The 19,991-nt window shown below is 43.8% G+C and overlaps 1 protein-coding gene across 15 annotated transcripts in view; it reads left to right on the forward strand.

Moving 5' to 3' along the window:
* UNC13B (unc-13 homolog B) overlaps positions 1 to 19,991 on the forward strand; it is a 540,439-nt gene that overhangs the window by 235,140 nt on the left and 285,308 nt on the right. For all 15 annotated transcript variants that reach the window (XM_068252311.1, XM_068252316.1, XM_068252301.1 and 12 more), the window contains 2 exons: positions 2,150 to 2,458; positions 5,649 to 5,739. In XM_068252311.1, the coding sequence (XP_068108412.1) occupies positions 2,150 to 2,458; positions 5,649 to 5,739 (400 nt within the window). The remainder of the gene's footprint in view (positions 1 to 2,149; positions 2,459 to 5,648; positions 5,740 to 19,991) is intronic.

Raw genomic sequence — 19,991 nt, forward strand, 5'->3', positions numbered from 1 at the left:
GGACTACATAATAAACACAGAGCAGTGGCTAAATGGAATTTGATTTAGTGGCTGGCAATCCTGCTTTAATGTGGCCGTTTGGTTGGAGAGTCAGGTGCCCCCTGCTGCTTCTTGTTTTGGTCCAGCAACTGGCGGTCTCCCTTCAATATATAGTGGGATCCTATAGGAAAAGCACCACCTCCCTCCATCATTGGCTGCGCTAGCCTCAGTGGGAGGAGAATGGAGGGAGGGGCCAGCCACATTCCTCTGTTGGAGTCCTGATTAGAAGTGGAAGGAGTAGGGAAGTGACAGCCAGATGGTTTTGCATCTCTTACATAGGAGAGCTGGGACTTACCAGCCACAGTTCTAGTCACATGACTCCAGTGCGGAACACAGGAAATGGGGTACATCAAAAAAACATTTTCTTTGAACATGTGATGTTAAACTATTAGGCAGGGGTCACACTTGAATCCGTGGATAAAAATGGCTGTGTTTTTCTGCTGACTAATCTGCAGGAGACGCACACTGAAATCTCCATTCCACGTAGTTTTGTCAGATAACTGCTCAGACAGGGCCTGTTCAGCTGGTTCTCCCTGACTTAAACTCTACAGACAAGTAACAGGCTCCTTGCTTCCAATTGTGGTGATTCTGACATCTGGAAGTTTGCAATATAAATGAGGCAAACAAATACAAAATCTACCTTTTGAATCCACGGGATACCAGCCTACAGTGTGTTTGTGCCTTTAACTTGAGAATAATACGCTACTCCTGAAGAAGTGAATTATACAACCGTCTTATTCACGAAACATGTTGAAACATCGAGTATATCTCGGCCATTGTAGATCTATTGCTATTAGAGTATATACAGACACTCTGATCCCAGGGTGACCCCACTTTAGTTTATATAGTAGGTGGCCACTACTTGGGAACGAATTCTGTTCAAAAGCCCCCCATACAGGTGCGCAATCGAAAAATTGTATGAGGAATGGTTATTGCATGTAACACTTATCACTAATGCACTCTTTCCATCCCTTTTGTGGTTATTATTAGTAGTTTCTGTTGTACATATATGATGTGTCACAGAGATCTGAGCATTTGGCGTGATGTCACGACTTCTAAAAAGGTTGGGAACCCCTGTCCTAGGAGGTGAAAACGTGAATTGCATATGGGCCTGTGTGTGTGCGCGTGTGTGTATATGCACGTGGGAAGAGGATGAAGGTGGGGGGGCACCAAAATCAGGTTTCTCTCAGGGCGCTGCGAAACCTAAGGCCGGCCCTGTCTGCAGTCGCTCACTTCTGGCTGACAAACGGCTGACTATCAGCAATTGGGAATTGCACACTGTGCACAGTAAAAAAAAACTAAAAAACACTACCAGTATTTTTTTTCCCCAGCAGCAGGAAAACGCACTGTATTGCCACTGCACCGCGATCCTGCATTGGAAAGCATTATGTGCATTACAATTTGTGGAAACCCAAGCAATTTTAAGTAAGTGTACCCTGCCATAAGGACAAAATGGTAAAGGTGAGGGCTTTTTTTGTGGGGATGGGAAGCCTCTTTTACCAACAAATTCTAATATGTTTGGGAATCGATGGTTTCATCATTGCTACCTGGTACAGACGCCCAGAATTACTTTTTTCCCCCCAAATCCAGAACAGGGCAGCTATTGAAAAATATCTTTCTCACTGCGGAGGTGTTTGAAAATTTCAGCCATTTACAACACACATGTATAAATGTAAAGTGGGATTAAACTAAAATGTTGTCTATGGTCTAAAGCAGTGTTCCCCAACCCTGTCCCCAAGGCCCACCAACAGTGCATGTTTTGTAGAAGTCCACAGAGGTAGTTAATCAGCTCTACTGAGACACTAATTACCCCACCTGTGCATGTTTGTGGTTTTCTGCAAAACATGTACTGTTTGTGGGCTTCGAGGACAGGGTTGGGGAGCCCTGGTCTAAAGCATTAAACACAGCATAAAACTACTACGCCCCTTTCACACATGGTGCGTTGCGTCACATTATGCTCCCCCGTCCCAGTGGCCTAGTGTTGTCACCTTCAGGCCTCCTAAACATTTCCAGTTTTCATTTTTTCCTTAACCTCAATTTCTAGTTGTCTTTTGTGTAACCATGATTGCTACTACTAGTAATTTTACTTTTTCTTCTTTTGTACCATCAGTCCGGCCGGGAGTAGCCGGTACGGCTCCTCCGGCAACGTTAGCCAGGGGAGTTCACAGCTGAGTGAATCTGACCATTACCATGAGAGCCTACAGTCGTTGGACCTGGAGGAGGATCGCCAAGACCCCAACTACCCTTTCCGTCCTTCCGCCAACCAGAGGAAGATTGACCAGGAGTATTATAATGGCCACGAGGCCGAGAAGACGACAGAATCTCAGGGAACCGAAGCACAACCAGAAAAAGAGCTCGCCAAATCACTCCAAGAGCTAGATCAACCCAAAGTTGTCATCACGACAGAGAGGAGACAGAGGTAGGTTCCAGAGTGGACTTTTACAACAGAATTTAGGGTTCTTGCAGTCCTGGTTATGACTTGTGGTGTTCCCATTGGGAACACGGAGAGAAGCAAAAAAAACCCAAAAAGTGTTCACCCTTTCGCTTGTTCTCCAAATTTGGATGGAGTGGATCTTTTGACAAATTCTCAAATGTACCTCAAGTTGTGGTTTGAATGAGATGAAAGTGTGTTGCAGTAAGATAACTACCTCACTGCATATTGTAGTTCTTCACTTGTTCCAGCAGACTCTAGGGTCCAGAGTGTGTCTGTTGTGTATATAAAGCAGTCCGTTCTTAGAGAAATCAATAGTGATCTTGAAGGATAGTGGGAGGCCGTGAAACAGAGACCTGAAAGTCTTAAATCGCAGAAAAATCACTCCCGCAAAGCCGGCGTTTTGCGCTTTTAAGTGTGAATGGGCCCTGACGCCTGAAACAATCCTAGTTTGAAGTAGTACTGGGACTGTTCATGCACATGTCATCATTATTATTTAATATTCATATAGCGCCAAAAACTTCCACAGCACTGTACGGAGCATATTGTCTTGTCACTAACTATCCCCTCACAATCTATTCCCTACCATAGTCCTATGTCCTATGTGTGTATCGTGTAGTGCATGTATTGTAGTCTAGGGCCAATTTTAGGGAGAAGCCAATTAACGTATCTGTATGTAGGGATGGTCACTGAGCTGCAAATCATTTTGAGTTGATGCAGGATTATGCAAATTTTGTATGCAAATTTGTGCAGCTTGAAATGAACCAATCAAATTTTACCTTAGCAGGAACCGATTGGTTCATTTTCAAGCTGCATACATTTGCATACAAAATTTCCATAATGCTGCATTAACTCAAAAATTGTTTGCATCTCATTGATCATCCCAATCTGTATGTTTTTGGCATGCGGGAGGAAACCGGGGTGCCCGGAGGAAACCCACGCAGACACTGGGAAAACATACAAACTCCTTGCAGGTAGCGCCCTGGCTGGGATTCAAACGAAGGGACTCTGCAATGCGAGAGCGCTAACCTCTACATCACCGTGCCGGCCATAATCCCGTCTGTACCACTGAAGTCGGCACACTCGGCATTATAGACCTCTTTCATGGGCCTTGCTGTTTGCAGAACCAGCCATTGGGATCGGTTCCACCAATTTCAGGCCCATTCAAAGCCACTGGATATAATGCAGAAATATTTCTGCGAATCAATATTCCTGTTGCGTTCTCCCGTGCGAGCCGCCTGCGCACGCTCCTCGCGGTCAGCGCTCTGGGTGTATTTGGAGAGGAAGATGAAAGCTGCTGTCTTAAAGATTATGCTGCACATTCCTCTTCTAATGCCTCTTATAATGGAGAGAGAGAAGGAGGATTTATTCTGTATGATTTCTCATCCTGCTTCTCCCAGCCACACTCACAGCGCGCACTGCAGAGTTATTAGAAAGAATTGGCTACACTCCGTCCTCCCCGGCAAGCGGCTCCCCTCGCCCACCAACCGGGGGTGTGTGCGCTGGGAGGGAGTCTGGGGACACTAAGCTACTTTGTGAGTTTTATTCCATTTTTTTCCTTAAAGGACAACTGAAGAGGAAGGGATATGGAGGCTGTCATATTTAATTCTTTTTAAGCAATACCAGTTGCCCGGCTGTCCTGCTGATCCTTTGCCTCTAATACGTTTAGCCATAGCCCCTGAACAAGCATGCAGCAGATCAGGCGTTTCAGACAATATTGTCAGATTTGTAGTTAGTGTATTTGGGAGAAACTAAATATACAGAAAATCCCTGCAGGTGCACTACAAACACCAAGCTTAAATTCTAAATAATAATCAGGGATATACCAAAGACACGGAAGATCAAAAAATTGAAAAATTACTTTTTTCTTTTTTATTTGCAAAAAGTGCAGAAATATGTATACAAAATCTTTAATCACGTAAAAAAGTGCATATAATTGATTGGAAAAAAGGCAACAACATCGATTTGTTTCGGGTTGGTAACCCTTCTTCAGGCCTTTAAATATACAGTGAACATCTACAAAGTATAAAACAACACAATTAAAACCTGTAATACAATCAAGAGAACTGTAGTACAATCTAAAAGGACAATTCCAATATTGTCAGATTTGACACGATTAGCTGCATGCTTGTTTCAGGTGTGTGATTCAGACACTACTGCAGCCAAATAGACCAGCAGGACTGCCAGGCAACTGGTATTGTTTAAAAGGAAATAAATATGGCAGCCTTCATATTCTTCTCACTTCAGTTGTCCTTTAAAATGCTCCTCTGGTGAAATAAAACCAAAAACGGACAGGTACTCTTCTATGACGGACTCTAAGGGCAGAAAAGGTGTTGGCTTTTTCTCTATCCTCAGCGCGGTGTCTCTAGCACTCACCTAGTAGTCTACTGCCATGTTTGCAAAAATGATTTCCTCTACAACAGGATATCCACTTTTATAGTAAATCTTCCGGTTTTAGAATCAGAAATACTCCCTAGAGCTATATATTGCTGCATATTGGTATGTAGCCCCACCCACCCAATGGTGCTTAGCCTAGGCTGTTTAGTTCAGGGAAACCAGGTATATTTTCTACTGGCTTTAGAACTCTCAGCAAATAAACATTCTGCAGAGATCACATGGCAGAAGTAAAGATGTCTCCGTCTATGAAAAATTTCACAATGTAAATCAGGGTGAGGAAATATTTTACAATATTTATGAATTAATATTGTAAAAAAAAAAATAAAAAAATAAAAAAAAAAAATATATATATATATATATATATATATATATATATATATATATATATATATATATATATATATATATATATATATATATATATATATATATATTATATTACATTATTTTCACTACAACTCCTCTTTAAGTTGTATAACTCTTTCTGTAGTGCCAGAGGCTATATTGAACTGCAAGTGCCAGCATGCCTGCAGTTACAAACTTTCCTTTATGACTTGGTTCAGCGTCTGGCGGGACATCTCCGTACCGGTTGTTCCATTTCTCTTAATAATCATCACTATATTATTATTCTGCCCCCAGGTGGCCCCAGCGTGCCCTGCAGGCTGTGGTTGCAGTGAAGAGGCCTCTGCAGGGAGTGTAATTGGAGAGCACAGCTCACTGTCACCTTGTATTCCTCGTTCTCACTCTTCATAGTGTGATATTTTTTCTCTTGTCCCCCCAGCTATCCAGAAGACGTCGGGCCACCTCCATTCTCACCAGCCAAAGCTCGCTGGCTCCGAGCGATTAACAGAGTGCGGGTGCAGATTAACGAGGTAGGAGACCAACCGGCGTTCCCAGCTATCACATTGTACATGTCGTCCTTGTTTATGTGTGTGAAAGAATTGAGTGCAGGGAGTTTGCAGAAAACGTGTGTGAGGGAATATACAGAGTGCCCAGGGAGCGTGTGTGAGGGAATATACAGAGTGCCCAGGGAGCGTGTGTGTGGGAATATACAGAGTGCCTAGGGAGCGTGTGTGAGAGAATGTAATGAGTGCCCAGGGGGCGTGTGTGAGGGAATGTACAGAGTGCCCAGGGAGCGTGTGTGAGAGAATGTACAGAGTGCCCAGGGAGCATGTGTGAGAGAATGTAAAGAGTGCCCAGGGAGCGTGTGTGAGGGAATATACAGAATGCCCAGGGAGCGTGTGTGAGGGAATGTACAGAGTGCCCAGGGAGCGTGTGTGAGGGAATGTACAGAGTGCCCAGGGAGCGTGTGTAAGGGAATGTACAGAGTGCCCAGGGAGCGTGTGTGAGGGAATGTACAGAGTGCCCAGGGAGCGTGTGTGAGAGAATGTACAGAGTGCCCAGGGAGAGTGTGTGAGAGAATGTACAGAGTGCCCATGGAGAGTGTGTGAGAGAATGTACAGAGTGCCCAGGGAGTGTGTGTGAGAGAATGTACAGAGTGCCCAGGGAGTGTGTGTGAGAGAATGTACAGAGTGCCCATGGAGAGTGTGTGAGAGAATGTACAGAGTGCCCATGGAGAGTGTGTGAGAGAATGTACAGAGTGCCCAGGGAGAGTGTGAGAGAATGTACAGAGTGCCCAGGGAGAGTGTGTGAGGGAATGTACAGAGTGCCCAGGGAGAGTGTGTGAGGGAATGTACAGAGTGCCCAGGGAGAGTGTGTGAGGGAATGTACAGAGTGCCCAGGGAGCGTGTGTGAGGGAATGTACAGAGTGCCCAGGGAGAGTGTGTGAGAGAATGTACAGAGTGCCCAGGGAGAGTGTGTGAGAAAATGTACAGAGTGCCCAGGGAGTGTGTGTGAGAGAATGTACAGAGTGCCCAGGGAGTGTGTGTGAGAGAATGTACAGAGTGCCCAGGGAGTGTGTGAGGGAATGTACAGAGTGCCCAGGGAGTGTGTGAGAGAATGTACAGAGTGCCCAGGGAGCGTGTGTGAGAGAATGTACAGAGTGCCCAGGGAGTGTGTGAGAGAATGTACAGAGTGCCCAGGGAGTGTGTGAGAGAATGTACAGAGTGCCCAGGGAGTGTGTGAGAGAATGTACAGGGTGCCCAGGGAGTGTGTGAGAGAATGTACAGAGTGCCCAGGGAGTGTGTGAAGGAATGTACAGAGTGCCCACGGAGCGTGTATGTGAAGGAATGTACAGAGTGCCCAGGGAGCGTGTGTGAGGGAATGTACAGAGTGCCCAGGGAGCATGTGTGAGAGAATGTACAGAGTGCCCAGGGAGCGTGTGTGAAGAACGTACAGAGTGCCCAGGGAGTGTGTGTGAGAGAGAGGAGAGAGAGTGTGTACGGAGTATCCGGGGAGTGTGTGTGAGAGAATGTACAGAGTGCGCAAAAAAAATTGTGCAAAAATATACTTAATGCACAGGGAATATGTACATCACTTGTGTGTGCGAAGGGAAGTGTATCAGAAAAGACAGAATATATTGGGAGTGTGTGAGTTTGTACTCAAGGTGCGCAGACAGTATTTGCGTGGCAGTGCGCAATCGCTGCATATGGATTTTTAGAAAACTTTTGTTACTTGGATACAGGCAATAAGAAAACGGGATATTCTTGTGTCTGCACGGAAGGAGCCTGAAAATTTCTGCTGTCATAAGACCCCCCCCCACCCCCTTTCTTAACATAACTGCTGGTTACTCCGGGCATTGCTGCGCACAACTGACAGTTAAATGGCACCCGGTGGTCTGAACCGCAGATTGTACATCATTTTCTAAGCCCTGCAAAGCTGATTTGTTTGCTCAGAAAGGAAAATAGTAATTTGTGATTACGGCTTGTTTGCCATTCGCTAGAATGCAGGTTGGGGAGAGAGCGAGTAATGACTCCGCAGAGGGGAACAGCAATTTCTCTGCGGATAAATGCTTCTGGTGCGTGCAGAATTATCTCCAGCCGGCATGTACCTGCAGAAACGGCTGCGCGGCGACTATTTGCTGTACCTTATTATGTAAGCTGCTTAGTATGTCGTTCTCATATGGCTTACAATTAAAGTGGAGGAAAAGAACAAACAGCTCTGCTTTATGACAAACTCTTGCTTTTTGGATATTTTAGCTTTGCTGGGGGATGTGGAAGTCGGTGCTAGCAAATCACTGTTTTATTTAACACGTTTAAAGGGACTCCGACCAGTACTGCAAAGTACTTAAAGAGACTCCGTAACAAAAATTGCATCCTGTTTTTTATCATCCTACAAGTTCCAAAAGCTATTCTAATGTGTTCTGGCTTACTGCAGCACTTTATACTATCACTGCCTCTGTAATAAATCAATGTATCTTTCCCCTGTCAGACTTGTCGGCCTGTGTCTGGAAGGCTGCCAAGTTCTTCAGTGTTGTGGTTCTGCTATGAACTCCCCCTTCCAGGCCCCTCTATGCACACTGTCTGTGTATTATTTAGATTAGGGCATCTTCTCTCTTCTCTCTTATCTTTTACAAGCTGGATAAATCGTCCTCTGAGCTGGCTGGGCTTTCACATACTGAGGAATTACAGACAAGGGCAAAGCTGTTTGCAGGAAGAAAAGAGCAGCCTGAAACTTCAGTGCATGAGAACTGCAGAGGGAAATAAACACACAAATGATCTCTTGAGATACAAAAGGAAGGGTGTATACAGCCTGCTTGTGTATGGATGTATTTTCTATGTGTGGACATGCTGTACATCAACCTACTTCCTGTTTTGGTGGCTATTTTGTTTGTTTATAAACAAACTTTTTTTTGTCATACTTTTTTTATTGATTTTCAATCAGACATTATAACAGGATGTATTATGCTACAAGCCAAAACCATATAACAGGATATAGCAAGAGTATTTGGACTTAGGTGATATTGTATAAAAAGTTCTAAGATTTACAATTATAGTTTATCAATCGGATAACAACATAGTAATGGTTAACTAATACAGCTCGTTTATCTTGACTATATATGCTTAGTTCTCCATCCATGAGAATTGAGTAGCTCAAAGTTCTTGTATAACTGAAATCCAATGAAACTTATGGTTTCTTATTAGAGAGGTATAACTATAACTAGGTAACGAAGAAAAAGGGTGGTGGTTAATTAGTAGAGATATGAGGTATATAAAAAAAAAGAAAAGTGGTCGTTCTAGAAAGAAATTGAAGGTTAGCCATAGCTACAGTCGTCGTACATCATATATTAGACAATAGAGAGGTGTTCAAGTCAGGGCCTCATGCTGGATAGTCAAGAAAGTGTCCTGTTGGAGTCACGATGTCCATCTTTGATTCAGCTTGCAACATGTAGAGGAGGGTGTGAAGTTATGAAGTTATGGGGGTTGGAAGATGGGGGATGAGTAGGGCCATGAATCCCAAATTTTATGGAAGTTGTTTTTGGTGTCCCTTAAGGATGCAGTTAATTCTTCCATGGACCTGGTCCAATTGACCTTAAGAATGACTTCAGAGATATCTGGGGGGGCTATATTTTTCCAAGAGGAGGCAATAGTTAATCTGGTTGCCGTTAGTATATGGTTAATCAGGCGATTTGTGTATCTGTTCACCTTTGGGAGAGGTTTGCCCAGAATCGTGTATAGGGGGTCAAGTGGTATTGTGACGCCCGTATTTGAGGTAATGATTTCTTGGACCTTGGACCACAGGGGGGTCAACAAGGGACACAGCCAGAAGATATGTTCTAACGTTCCTACTTCATTACAGCCCCTCCAGCATAAGTCCGAAGTACCAGGGTATACTTTAGACAGTATTTCTGGGGTAAGATACCAGCGAAACAAAATTTTGTAGATATTTTCTCTAATTTGTATACATAGTGAGGAGTGTTTGGCGGTTTCCCAAATCTTTCCCCAATCTTCCATTGTTATGGGTGTGGACAATGAAGATGACCATTTTGACATGTATGGGTGATCTGGGATCCATGTTCCCGATTTGGTCATTAAGATTATATAGATTTGCGAAATTAAGCCCTTTTGATGTCCATTACGGTTACATAGTCTCTCAAAGGGGGAGAAAAAAGGGGTAGTTAAGGGTTTGTGGACAATTGAGTTTATAAAATGGGTAATCTGATTATATTCCATGGTCCGCTGCATATTAAAGTTAATTTTGTCTTCGAGCTGCGATCTAGTGTACACTTTCCCTGTGAGGGGGTGGATCCAATTGCTGAGGTTAAAATAGCCTAATGTGAACCAGGTGTTCATGAAGGACTTGGAGAGCCCTGGAGTGAAGTTGGGGTTTCCTAATATTGGTAGCAAAGGAGAGGGGGATGACTTCAGCCTACCCAACGGGGCCACAATTCTCCAGATGTGTAAAGTAAATTTGATGGTGGGGAGTAAATGCTGTTGTTGAATTTTTGGTGTGGTATGAGACCAGAGTAAAGAAGCTAGGGAGATGGGTAGCATACTGGTCGCTTCAATAAGACCCCATTTTGTATGTACTCTGAGGTTGGACCATTCTGACAGCTGACGTAAATGAGCAGCGTAATAGTAGTAGCGTAGGAGTGGTAATCCCAGGCCACCTTGCTCCCTAGGAGAGTTAAGAATGTTTTTATGGACTCTCGGTCGTTTATAATTCCAAACAAATTTATGGAATGCCGCTTGTAGAGACGTCAGTTGAGAGGATGGGACAAGGACTGGTAAGGTTTCGAATAAGTACAGTATTCTGGGTAGGATATTCATTTTTAGAGCATAGATCCGGCCTAGCCAGGAGATTTTATATGCCGTCCATTTGTGTAGGTCCTGTAAGATCCGTTGAATAAGGGGAGTGAAGTTGCACTTATATAGGGTATTATAATTGGGGGTGAGGTGAATTCCTAAGTATTTTATAGAATGTGTCTGCCACTTATAAGGGAAATATGTCTGTAAGGAAGTGAGAAGGCTTGGAGGTATTTTTATAGGTAGAGCCTCTGTTTTGTCTTGGTTTAATCTAAATCCTGATAAAGATTCATATAAGTTTAGAGTATCATGTAAGGCCGGGAGTGAGGTTAATGGGCTCATTATGGACAATAGGATGTCATCTGCAAATAGGGAGATTTTATATTCATGTTTACCATGTACAATGCCTCTTATATTGACGTTCTGCCTGATAGCCGCAGCGAGAGGCTCTATGCTGAGCGCAAAGAGGAGTGGGGAAAGGGGGCAGCCCTGCCTTGTCCCATTATATATTTGGAAGGGTTTGGAGGGAGCGAAAGGAAGTTTTATTAAGGCCGTTGGGGATGAGTAAAGAAATTTAACTAGGTGGAGGAAGGGGCCTAGGAAACCCTGGTGTTCGAGGACTTTAAAAAGGAAGGACCAGTGAAGTCTATCAAAGGCCTTCTCTGCATCTAAACTTAGAAGCAGAGAAGGTTTGTCTGATTTATTCATCAAAGATATAAGATTAATAGCTCTGCGAGTGTTATCCCCCGCTTGGCGGCCTAAAATAAAACCGACTTGGTCGTTATTTATGAGTCTAACTAGGATAGGATTTAGACGGTTGGCTATGGTTTTTGTAATTATTTTTAGGTCAGAGTTTAGGAGGGAAATGGGGCGATAACTTTGTGGAAGTTGGGGGTCTTTACCGTCTTTGGGTAAAACTGTGATGAGAGAGTTAAGTATGGACGTGGGTGAGCTTTCACCTGTCATAATTTTGTTGGCCACAGTTGTTAGGTGGGGAATGAGGATCGATTGGAACAGTTTATAGTAGGAGTAGGGAAGGCCATCTGGGCCCGGGGATTTGGAAGAGGGCAGTTTTTTAAGGACCTCCAACATTTCAGCTGTAGTTATGGGGGAGTTGAGTACCTTACGGTCTTCCTCTGTTAATTTAGGAAGGTTGAGCTGTTCTAAAAAAGAAGATACTTTTTCTGAATATTGTGGGTTAGCTGAGGGGTCTGGTAGCTTGTACAGCTGTTCATAAAAGGAGGCAAATACGCTCGCTATCTTAGCAGGGTCGTAATGGGTAACATCCTGGGTGTCTTTCATAGCGTAAATAGTTCGTTGAACACTCTGCGGGTTAAGTTTTCGGGCTAGTATAGTGTGCGGTTTATTGCCTCTTTCGAAGAACAGCTGCCTATTCCATTTCAGGCTCTTCTCAAGTTGAGAGGATTGTAGGGAACGGATGTCAAGTTTGAGTTGTTGTATGGTAGAGAAGTGATCTTGTGTCGGTTGGTGCTTGTAGGCGTTAATTGCCCTTGTAAGTGAAGCATTTAATTCGGTCAATTTTTTTGAGGTGTTATGTTTTTTCCGAGAACCCCTTGCTATGAAAAAGCCTCTAATAAAGGCTTTATGTGATTCCCATACTAAGCCAAATGAAGTTACTGAGTCAGTGTTTATTTTGAAGAATGTTTGTAGTTCCTCTAGGCAGTCAGCGATGAGTGTGCTGTCCTTTAATAAGGATTCGTTTAGCCTCCAATGTAGAGGTTTGTGTGGATTGGATAACCAGTCAAGATCTATAGTGACTGCTTGATGGTCAGTCCAGGCTGAGGGGGTTATTACTGAGTCAATTAGGATAGGTAGGAGATGGGCTTTTGCAAAGAAATAATCTATGCGTGAGTGTGATGCATGTGGTGGGGAGAAAAAAGTGAAATCTGTAGCAGTTGGGTTGGCTATCCTCCAAAGGTCAAGTAGACTATGCTTTCGGAGCAGTACTCGAAATTTACGAGAGTTGCGTTCATGCAGGGCAGAGGTGGAAGGGGTAGTAGTTTTACTTCTATCTTTGGTAGAGGAAAAAGCCAGGTTGAAGTCCCCTCCCAGGATAAGAGTTCCCTTGGTATGTTTTTGGAGTTTAGTAAAAAAGGCGGATAGAAAATCGATTTGTTGTGTATTTGGGACATAAACGTTCGCTAAAGTAATTGGTTTACCTGCGAGGGAGCCTATGAGTATTAGGTAGTGCCCTTTGACATCACTTATAGTTTTGTCTATCTTTAAGGGTAAATCTTTTTTACACAATATTGCAACTCCTGCACGTTTTTTAGGACCAGAGGCTAGGTATACTTCGGAGTAATATCTACTATGGAGACGTGTGGAGTCTTTAGGAGTTAAGTGTGTCTCCTGGAGGAAAGCTAGGTCTATGTCAAGTCTCCGCAAGTCTTTCGCAAGGGACATTCTCTTTTGAGGTGCATTAAGGCCCTTAACATTTAGTGTATATAGCTTAACCATTATCTAAGATATATTCTTTACCGCTAACCAGTATGGCAACCTTCTGGCATAAAAGGAAAGTATAGTAGAGATATGAGAAAAGAGAGAAACAAATATAAGAACAAGTATATAATCTAAATGCACAAAACCAAATTAACCAGATAATATCATATGTACGGCGGCCACTGTGCAGTTTGTGGCAATAAGTGAGGACAACTAAAAGTAGTTGTAAAAGGTGAAAGTACTGGAGGGTACATGATCCCCGAAGGGGCCATGTAGTCTCACAAGTTACCTTCTGGAGGTACATGAGGGAGTCCAAAAGAAACCTCTTAGAGTTCGACGTCCAGTCCCGGGTCAGGTACGGAGGTGAGAGAACAGAATTACTTCTATTATAAATGTAAACTCTGTTTGTTTTAGCAATCAGGCAGTTGGGGCCTCCTCAGGTATAGTGAAAGTCAAGCCAGGGAGGCAAGCCCCCTATGGGTATGAGTTCAGCTCGGAAGGGCTTTCATCTCGTTAGAATTATCAGGGTAAGTAAGGCTGCGAATCGAAGTTTTGGACCATTCAGAGACGTGGCGTATCTTACGTGGTAGGGATCTGGCGGAGGGGGATGAGAGGTGCTGGGCAGATAGTGATTGAGGTGGGCGAAGGCCCATCTGTTTCAGGAAGAGGGGGGCGTCATCCAAGTCGGATAGAGTAAAATGAGCACCATGTCTGGTGACCATAAGGCGGAAAGGAAATCCCCACTTGTATGGTATTTTGGCATCAGATAAAAGTTGCGTGACTGGTTTAAAGGCCCTTCTTTTGGCCAGCGTAATTAAGGACAAGTCATTGTAAATAGATAGATCGTCCCCTTTAAATGACACTTTGGGGGTATTACGCAAGGCACGCATTATGGCATCTTTCGCCTCATAATAGTGTAGCTTGATTATGACATCTTTAGGGCGTCTTGCAGTCGCTTGTCTCTCCCCCAGGGATCTGTGGGCACGATCCATTCGCCAGAACTCATCTGGCTGGTCTGGCACTATTGATTTATATAATTCAGTGAGATGTGGTAACAGTAGATCCGATGTGACTGACATAGACATGCCTTTAATCCTAATATTCTGCCTCCTATCCCTGTTTTCACTGTCCTCCTGCGCAGTTCTTATAGCTTTTAAGTCATTTTGTATAATGCGCTGCTCATCTTCTATATCATGCTGCTTAATAGCTAGGGCATCCATTTTCTCCTCCAGAGTATTAGTACGTTCCCCAATTCCCCTTTAAGATCCTTGAGAGCAGAGAGAATAACTTGCTGAAGGGACTCGTGGAGGGTACGGTAATGTCTATCTAAAGTTACCTCTAGCATTGCAGCTGTCAGCGGTGGGTCCTCTGTGGCTTGGGGGACTGAACCAGGCTGTAGCTGCTGTGACAGGGTTTGTGGAGAGGAGGCAGGTGCGGAGGACTCGGCGTGGTCGGCGCCATCTTGGATCTGCGGCTGGCGGACATAGCGGTCCATGGAGCCCGCTTGTGTGGAAGCTTTAGGGCCTGATTTGGCTGCCATCTGTTCGGGTGGGTGTTCGCCTGCTGTTCTCTGCCGGCGCCGCGCTTCGGTAGCGGAGGGGGTGCTTATGGCGGCGGAATCAGCGTGGGACCCGGACGGAGCTCTCTCTCTAAGCGGCCATCCTGGAGCTGCCGCGCATGCGCCTATAAACAAACTTTTTAAAGCTGTTTTTAACCACTTTTAATGCGGCGAGGAGCGGCGAAATTGTGACAGAGGGTAATAGGAGATGTCCCCTAACGCACTGGTATGTTTACTTTTGTGCGATTTTAACAATACAGATTCTCTTTAAAGATGCATACCTTTCTGTAGCTTGTGATCTCCTCTTTCATTTGCTGCCTGAATCGCCTTTCTACACCAAATAGTTTTCGTTCGATTTCATTTTAAAAATCGTGGCTGCCATCTTGGCTATGTTATAACTTCCGGGTCACCCCTGTCTTCTCTGTTAGAGAAGTGCATCACTGAATGAAGCAGGAAGAGGAAGTGACACGCATGGCCATTGCATGAGGCTCCTCCAGAGGGGTCATAGCATGACTTTGTTGGAAGTCATTTGGCTTAAAGGCATGCCCATGAGAGGTGCTCGGAGTCCCTTTAAAGCCGACCTGAGCTCTGAACTTCCTTAACCTAGGCTATTTAGCTATGCAGAATTATCCTCTTCTCAGAGCATTCTGGGAGAGCAGGCATTATTTGTACTGGCTCAGTAAGCAAACCTTCCGCAGTGATGCATCTGCCAGCAGTAAATATGTCACCACCTGGGATGAATTTCAGAATGTAAATCAAGGTGAGGAATGGGCAAACACTGACTAAATAAATTATAAATTAATATTGTAAAAAAAAAAAACAAAAAAAAAGATTTATTCATTAGGTTATTTTCACAACAGTTCCACCAGTATTTCTTTAATTACAATATTTTAAGAGTAACTTTAACCAACGATTGAACCTCACCCTAATCAGAAATCTTTTACGTTTTCTCGAATAGATCATCAGGGGGGGGGCTGTATGGCTGATATTGTGGTAAACCCCTCCCACAGTGTGATGTCAGGACCATGGTCCTGACTGTTTCCTGTCTCTGAACCTCATTGCATTGTGGGAAATATTTTTTTTTTCCCAACTGCCCAGCAAGCAGTATCTCCCTCTGTGAATAGAACTCTCAGTAACAAACATTCTGTACAGATCACCTGGCCAGAGCTTTCAGAATGTAAATCAGGGAGAGGATAGATTTACAGGGGCAATCGCTGACTAAATCTATAAATGAATATTGTAAATAATAAGCCGTTTTATTCATTGTTATTTTCACTGCAGTTCTTCTTGAAATGTGTAAACCATATGTATGGAATAACAGTAATGATCTGTTGTCAAATCCTTACTGCACCTCCCAGACTGATGATATTTTGGTCCTCCCAGGCCACCTGCCTGCAGGCTGCTCTGCATCTGGTGCTATAGGATGTTATGTACATAAAGCTGTATGTAATATTCACAACGGCTGTGACTGCATGAGATATGTGCTGTGTTAGTGGGAAGCTGGGATTATTTGTTCCTCTCGTCTGTTAATATTTATCTTGTGCATGCCTCCCAACTTTTTGAGATGAGAAAAAGGGACACTTAAGCCACGCCCCTGCCACACCCCTGATCACGCCCCATCACACCCCTATTCATGCATACCATAAAGGTTTCATAAGAAAAATGTCGTTTTATAATTCAAACCACACTGGTCCTTTCTATCTTGGTTCATTTTTCTTCATATTACCATTTTACAATTAGTAATATATCAATTTAAAGGATGGAAATAAGGTTTAGAGTCAATCAAACACATTTTTTAGTAGAGAAATATATATATATTTACATAGAAAGAGGGACAAAGTCCTGAAAGAAGGACAAATGAGGGTGATAGAGGGACAGGGCTCCCAAAGAGGGACTGTCCCTCCGAAACAGGGCTGTGGAGTCGGTCCAAAAATCCACCGACTCCTCAGTTTAGGATTCCACCGACTCCGACTCCGACTCCTCGAATCCGACTCCTCTAATTTGCATATTACAATTTTGTTGATTAAAAGTATGTAACATGAAATTCGTCTCTTAACTGCCAACGCTTAGGAATTTTACAAGACAACTGAAGTGAGAAGGATATGTAGACTGCTATATTTATTCCCTTTAGACTAAAACTAGTCCTTGGTAAGAGTACTTGTAAAAGGTACAAACCGGAACAAAGAACATCTATCAGGCCCTAGGCAATGTAAGTGTGGGTACATGTAAGAATGATGTGCAGGTACTCTGCAGGGGAATGAGGAGATTGTAAACAGACAACACCTCTGTGTTCAATGTGCACAGCATTCTCAGTGGATTCCCTGCAGCTCTGTGGGGAGTGCATATGTAGAGTATAGTACTACTGTGTAACAAAGTAAACCTGAGACAGATGAAATTAAAGTTTTATACATACCTGGGGCTTCCTCCATCCGCCTTCAGGATAATCAGTCCCTCGTTGTCCTCCTCCACCACCTGGATCTTCTGCTATGAGTCCAAGTACTTGAGCCAGTCAGGCGTAGTGCGCATGCACACACTCCGCCGCCAGGAGCATACTACACCTGTGCAGCACTATTGCGCAGGTGCAGAATGTTCCTGGCTGTGGGAGCGGCATGCGGCCGGACAGCGCTGACTGGCTGAATTACCAGGACTCATAGCAGAAGATCCAGGAGGTGGAGGACAGCGAGGGACTGATTAGCCTGAAGGGGGCTGGAGGAAGCCCTAGGTATGTATAAAACTTTACTTTTCATCCGTCTCAGTTACCCTTTAATTTGTAGTTACCAAACCAAATTTTAATAACATATCACATTATTTGATTTCATCAGCAAAGGGAGTGCATACATTTGCATAAATCAGCATCAGTGCAGAATTATTTCCATCTCGTTGACCATCTCTATTAGTGACACGGCTACACATCAGGCTTTATTCTTACAGCATAGATGTTATTTAGTATATATAAGAGATTCCTGTGTACACATCATATATACAGTCACAATCAGATATGTATATCTGACCTTAAAAATACGGGGACTGCTTTATTGAAGCAGCACAAATAACTAATTTTGATTGGTTTATTTCATTTTTGTGGACTAAGCACAGCTATTACAGTATATATACTGTATATATACATTATTTTTAATGACTATTATCTGAGAAATAGAACATTTTATCATATTTTCTATTTTAATTACAGTTACAAATTCATTAGGAGTCGGAGTCGGTGCATTTTTTACCGACTCCGACTCTGACTCCAGGCACCCAAAATTGCCCGACTCCACAGCCCTGCTCCGAAAGAGGGACAGATGGGAGCTATGATCTTGTGTACTCGAGAGAGCAAAACTTTGTTATATGGCTGTTTTTCTGATGAAAGGTATTAAAGCAGCCCATACACTATACGATTTTGATTGTACATTCTCATCCAAGTTGTTGTTAAATCTGTAATTTGTGTGTACTTTATACTTACTCAATATACTTTAAACTTACTTTATAAACAGTTACCTAAGCTGGATTGATGTTCAAGACAACAGACGAGACACAGAACATGTATATTGCGCTTTTCTCTTGGATGACTCGAAACGCCAGAGCTGCAGCCACTAGGTGGTGCTCTATAGGCAGTAGCAGTGTTAGGGAGTCTTGCCTATGGTCTCCTTACTGAGTAGGTGCCGCTTACTGAACAGGAAGAGACGAGATCTGAACCCAGGTCTCCTGTGTCAGAGGCAGAGCCCCTTAACCATTACACTATTCAGATCGGATAGCATAAAAACATTGTTTGGGGGATGATGCTTCTTACGTGACGGGGTTGTAATTGGTTGTAGATACACATTATGTTCTATATTACTGAGAGGGTGAATAGGAGCTTTTATAGCACACCTGAAGCAAAAGGGGTATAGAGGCTGCCATATCTATTTCCTTTTAAACAATGCAGATTGCCTGGCTGTCCTGCTGAGCCTCTGCCTCCAATACTTTCAGCCACAGATCCTTAAACAGCATACAGATAAGATGCATCTGACTGGATTAGCTGTATGCTTGTTTCATGTGTGTGATCCAGACACTACTGCAGCCAAAGAGAACAGCAGGGCTGCCAGGGAACCGGTATTGTTTAAAAGGAAATAAATATGGCAGACTCCATATCCCTCTCACTTCAGGTGTCCTTTAAATGGTAGTTGTAGACACTAAAACCTCATATCTTAAAATGGAGATGAAATCAATAATTCAGGTATACTGGGTGTTTGCTAAGCCCCCAAATACAAATACAGGAAAATCCTGTTTATAATTTAGTCGATAAATATAATTATTTAATTTGTCAGAGTATTTTAACTTCAGGTTTGTATTAAATAGAAGTCACCTAAGCTTTTAAAGGACAACTGCAGTGAAAATAATATGGAGGCTGCCATATTTATTTCCTGTTAAGCAATACCAGTTGCCTGGCAACCCTCTGCCTCTAATACCTTTAGCCATAGACCCTGAACTAGCATGCAGCAGATCAGATGTTTCTGACATTATTGTCAGATCTGACAAGATTAGCTGCATGCTTGTTTCTGGTGTGATTCAGACACTACTGCAGCCAAACAGATCCGCAGGGCTGCCAGGCAACTGGTATTATTTAAAAAGAAATACATATGGCAGCCTCCATATTCTTCTCACTTCAGTTGTGCTTTAATGAGGAACTGTAACGTGAAAACGTCCCCTGGGGGGTACTCACCTCGGGTGGGGGAAGCCTCAGGATCCTAATGAGGCTTCCCACGCCGTCCTCTGTCCCTCAGGGGTCTCGCTGCAGCCCTCCGAACAGCGGTGACGTCATTATTTACCTTCCCAACTCCAGCACAGGCGATCTGACGGCTGTCGACTCCGAAGTAGGCGGAAATACCCGATCGCCGTCGAGTCTGCTCTACTGCGCAGGCGCAAGTTTCCGGCACCTGCGCAGTAGAGCGGACCCGACTGAGATCGGGTATTTCCGTCTACTTCGGAGCCGAGAGCAGCCACAGCGCCCCCGCTGGAGCCTGCAAAGGTAAATATTGAAGTCACAGTCGGGCCTGTCGCCGGCTGTTCGGAGGGCTGCAGCGAGACCCCCGTGGGACAGAGGACGGCGTGGGAAGCCTCATTAGGATCCGGAGACTTCCCCCACCCGAGGTGAGTACCCCCCAGGGGCGTTTTTTAATGTTACAGAGTAAAATAAAATGAAATTGAGAAGCTGTATGATGTCTCCTATGTAATATATACCGGCTGGGACTGAATTTTTTGCTTCTGTCGTGTGTAATCCTCTTTTCTTATTGTGTTTCTGTGAGTGAGTCTGTACATCTATACTGCATATCCTTGCAGAGATTTCCGTGTGTGTGTGATATTTGGATGGACAGATCCGTGGATCTGCGCAGATTGTTGTCTGGCGTTGTTATGGTTGGCGGTAACGAGCGGTTTCGCCTAGGAGAGTAATAGAGTAATCAGACCACACATTAGGCAGAGATTT

This window comes from Hyperolius riggenbachi, chromosome 1 (genome assembly GCF_040937935.1).
Source record: "Hyperolius riggenbachi isolate aHypRig1 chromosome 1, aHypRig1.pri, whole genome shotgun sequence".
Classification (NCBI taxonomy): Eukaryota; Metazoa; Chordata; class Amphibia; order Anura; family Hyperoliidae; genus Hyperolius; species Hyperolius riggenbachi.